Below are 3,859 nucleotides of genomic sequence, written 5' to 3' on the forward strand. Positions count from 1 at the left end.
CAAATAAAAATAACAGTTTATACCACTTTTTGTGCGTCGGTTCATACCGCTTGAAAAGACAAGTATATACCAGGTTGAGAAAGCACTATCGATATATACTGACTTTTCAATGGGCATACTCCTTGATTCTCTCATCATCTATATATTACTTCAATATAACACATGCATGTATATACCACTCCAAGCGGACGTGGAGTAATTGAGCTCAGGCTCAAATGAGCTCTTTATCTAGGCCCTTCAAAAGCGCATTAGGATCTGTGCCATTTGTTTATACTCCTGGCTGTGGGCTGTTAAAACTGTAGCATAATACGTATAGGACAGGCGTGTGTGGTGGGCCTCGTTTTGAAGGAGCTGGGACGTCGTTCGTCACTGATGACTTGGGCCGAGGATCAGATAGCGCGTAGACGTCAGATCCGTGGCCCAGGAAGTTTGCTTTTCGGTCGGTGTGGTCTCGGGCGGTAATTGAATGGGTCGTCCGGTACCTTCGGCAGCACACAGCTGACCTAATTTTGGGAGCTCTGGCGGATTCCGGCGGCCGACGGCGGCAACAACGACCAGCATGGCAGCCGTAATCCTTCCCTGCACCGCCTCTTCGTTTTGTACGCAGCGTAAGTAGTCTTCTAAACTGATTTCGTTTGGTCTGCCTCAGATCCACTTTCCTTGAGGAGGTCCGTGAGTGTTTGGTTCCCGCCCCGGTGGTGGCGGAGCCAATAGCGGTCGGTACGGTAGTGGAGCGTGAGGTGGCGTCGCAAAAGATGCTGGATCAGGCGCAACCGGAGCCGGAGGGTCTAGCTTTCACAGCGAAGGCACAAATCTTGTCGGCCAGTGAAGCAGCAGCGGAGAGGAAAGGCGGTTCTCCACCCAGTTCAGAGCTGTCAACTGGGAAGATGAACCCCCGAGCGCCTGGATGGAACAAGAGGTCAGTTGTGGATTTCATCGTGTAGTTACCCAGGCATATGTAGTTCAATTATTCATTCTAGCTGGGTCTGTGGGCACTTAAATTCACGTCTGGCAGACAACATTTCTGTGTTTCCACTAGATGGAACTTAGCTGCATTAATAAGTTTTTTGATGTACCTCCGAGTGTTTAGATGCATAGATGTATGTCAAAAGGTTACTAGGGATTCAAAGCTTGACACTGGAACTAGAACAGAAAATTGCAGGTGGTGTGTTCCAGTGCTTGCCTGTGGGGGGGGGGGGAGTTGTCAAGTTCAAATGCTACCAAATGAAGAAAGCAGAGAGTTGATTTATAGAACTTGCAGTATTCAGTGTTGCTGACCCTCTTGCATTTTGCTTTGATCTGGGGGTTGCATGCCTAGAAGCATAGTTGCCAGTGTTAGCAATGTAATTGCACTTGTTCAGGGTTCTCTGACTCCCTGGTAGTTAGAGAAATGACAGTTAGCGATTTTTCATGATCGAAATAAATAGTATAAGTGTAACGGCATGTAGCTAACTGGGTGGAAAAAAATTCAGTGGGTGAAATAGCTAACATTAGACCAAGGAGGCAGTTTAAAGTCTGGTTGCTGTTGCAACCATACATAATGTATAGTGGTGGCATTAATATTTTTAATTTCTCCTTTGAACGTCGTGTTTTCTTAATGTTGCAAAAATAAAGCTATACATGGATAATGGTCTGTAGGTTGAGGACCGGTGCTACAGCTACAAGTCGCCCACCTTGCCCAAACCACACCAGTGCATCTGAGAAGGTCGTTCGTAGCTATGCCGAAAACCCAACTGAGAATGTCATAACCCAAATTATCGGCACAACGTTCAACTCGGTTGGGGAGGCATACGACTTTTACAATCTGTATTCATGGGAAAAGGGCTTTGGTATTCGATACGGCAAGAACCAACTGAATGTTGAGAGGACGAAGTGCATGCAGGAAATAGTCTGTGGTTGCTCGGTGAGTATGAAATTTTTGCTTTTTACTGGGGCTACTGACAGAGCAGAGTTGCTGTACATTGACTGAATTTCCGGAAATTTATGCAGGGGAAAGCTGGTGTGGAGAACACAAGGTCATGTTGTTGCGAATGCCCTGCTCTGATAAGGCTGCTACGAGCAGAGGATAATGGTTGGTATATAGAAGATACATTGGCGGGCAAATGACATTTGTTTGTGAGTATGTTTTGATCATGTTGTTTGTGCTGAAAAATGTAGGACCAATGTGTCAGAGGCAAGTGGCGAATGCAACGACCGCTGTGTCAAGGCATAATGCCATTGATGCAAGTCCCCCGGGCTTCGGGCATAGCATGGCCACATCTGTTGTGTGCAACAGACAGAAGGTGTGATGAGTGTTCACTGAATGAAAACATGGATCTCCTAAACAAACTAATTAAAATGGAACTGTTGGGCTTGGCAGGAGATGAAAATGAAATGGGGAATATATTGCAAGAGATCACAGAAATGCAAGCTACTGTTGTAGATGGGGGGAGAAGACATGTAACTTCATCGTGCAAAAATATAACGATTGGCATGGTGTGTTGGAGCCAGGAATGTCACTGTGAAACATGAGAGCGATGAGGATAGCAGTAGACAGCCTCGTGTGCTAGACATTGACGGGGAGTGTGTGAGGCAGCTCCAGAAAGAGCTGGATGAGGAATGTAAGTAACTTCTTTTTCCCAAGGCTGGAGATATATTTGTGTTGTACATAGTGTAGTAAAAAAAATAGAGGCTAAATTAATGACTAAGCCATATGTATTTACTACAGATGTGATTGAGGAAGCAAGCCATCAAGCAAACTGACTAAAATCAATGATTACCCCGGGAGTGGTTGTGTGCATGGTGAACACTGATAGCAGCAAAGATGTTGATTCGAAGAATGGTCTGATCATGAGCATGACTGGCTGGTGGAGATTGATAGGAGATTAAACGAGCAAGAAGATAAAGACGCTGAACTGGCGACGAAATGTCAGGAAGAGACGGAAAGGGAATCAAAGGAGTAGCAGGCGAAACATGAAGAGCTTGCAAGTAAGTGTCAACACGAGATTGAATAGAAAGCAATGGAGCAATTGGCAAATAATGACCATCTTGCACATATGTATCAGAAGATGTATGACCAGAAGGGTGAGTGGGATACAAATACAAGTAGATGATTTTTTTTAGAAATGATGGCCATGTTGAGGGTAGCTAATGCATGTGTGTATTTTGTGTAGCCACTGACGAGCAAATCAGGGTGGCGACCACGCATCATGGTCAGGGAACAACCACGCATCATGGTTAGGGAACAGGGGCAGGTGGTCATAGAGCATTAGATACATTTGTGGAAAAATTAAATTCGTATTGACAGAATGGTTTCACATTCACAAGTGCATGTGATGAATTTCCTTGCTTTGTAGACATGGGAGTTCACACGAGGTTGGATGATTTTTTCCACTGTCGGACTGGTCTGGGCAGATGATACGTCTCCAATGTATCTATAATTTTTTATTGTTCCATGCTGTTATATTATTATTCTTGGATGTTTTGCAATCATTTTTAGTCATTTTATATCATCTTTTGGTACTAATCTTTGACATAGTGCCCAGTGTCAGTTGTTGTTTTCTCCATGTTTTTTACACCACAGGAAATCAATATCAAATGGAGTCCAAACGCAACGAAACTTCTTGAGGATTTTTTTTGGGCCAGAATACATCCAGTGGGCCAGGAAAGCACCTGGAGGTGCTCTGAGGGGAGTACAACCCACTAGGGCGCGCCTGGAGGACCGGGCGCACCCAGGTGGGTTGTGCCCACCTCGGGTGCCCCCTGGACCGCCTTTTTGCTCTATAAATACCCCAATATTTTAGAAACCCTAGGGGAGTCGACGAAAATCAATTCCAGCCGCTGCAGAGTCCAGAAACACAAGATCCAATCTAGACACCAT

General features: G+C 45.1%; 1 protein-coding gene across 2 annotated transcripts; it reads left to right on the forward strand.

Annotated features, from left to right (window-relative positions):
• The first annotated feature begins 353 nt into the window (after window positions 1–353).
• LOC123157859 (uncharacterized) lies at window positions 354–3,432 on the forward strand. 2 transcript variants are annotated; one of them, XM_044576051.1, is made up of 9 exons: window positions 354–568; window positions 650–919; window positions 1,639–1,903; window positions 1,990–2,071; window positions 2,158–2,282; window positions 2,360–2,600; window positions 2,708–3,063; window positions 3,153–3,233; window positions 3,336–3,432. In XM_044576051.1, exons 2-6 carry the CDS (start codon window positions 756–758, stop codon window positions 2,420–2,422), a joined length of 699 nt encoding a protein of 232 aa, XP_044431986.1. In that variant the 5' UTR covers window positions 354–568; window positions 650–755; the 3' UTR covers window positions 2,423–2,600; window positions 2,708–3,063; window positions 3,153–3,233; window positions 3,336–3,432. The 2 variants fall into 2 exon arrangements, with proteins under 2 accessions (XP_044431986.1, XP_044431985.1); XM_044576050.1 differs by having other exon boundaries at window positions 3,153–3,432.
• The last annotated feature ends 427 nt before the right edge of the window (window positions 3,433–3,859 follow it).

The sequence above is a fragment of the Triticum aestivum genome, chromosome 7B (genome assembly GCF_018294505.1).
Source record: "Triticum aestivum cultivar Chinese Spring chromosome 7B, IWGSC CS RefSeq v2.1, whole genome shotgun sequence".
In the NCBI taxonomy this organism is placed as follows: Eukaryota; Viridiplantae; Streptophyta; class Magnoliopsida; order Poales; family Poaceae; genus Triticum; species Triticum aestivum.

What these genes read in the sequence shown, in the direction of transcription:
- LOC123157859 (XM_044576050.1), top strand. Translation starts at nt 756, where the DNA reads ATGCTGGATCAGGCGCAACCGGAGCCGGAGGGTCTAGCTTTCACAGCG. An exon ending in AAATAGTCTGTGGTTGCTCG is followed by an intron (nt 1,904 to 1,989) that starts GTGAGTATGAAA and finishes AAATTTATGCAG; the next exon opens with GGGAAAGCTGGTGTGGAGAA. An exon ending in GCTACGAGCAGAGGATAATG is followed by an intron (nt 2,072 to 2,157) that starts GTTGGTATATAG and finishes TGAAAAATGTAG; the next exon opens with GACCAATGTGTCAGAGGCAA.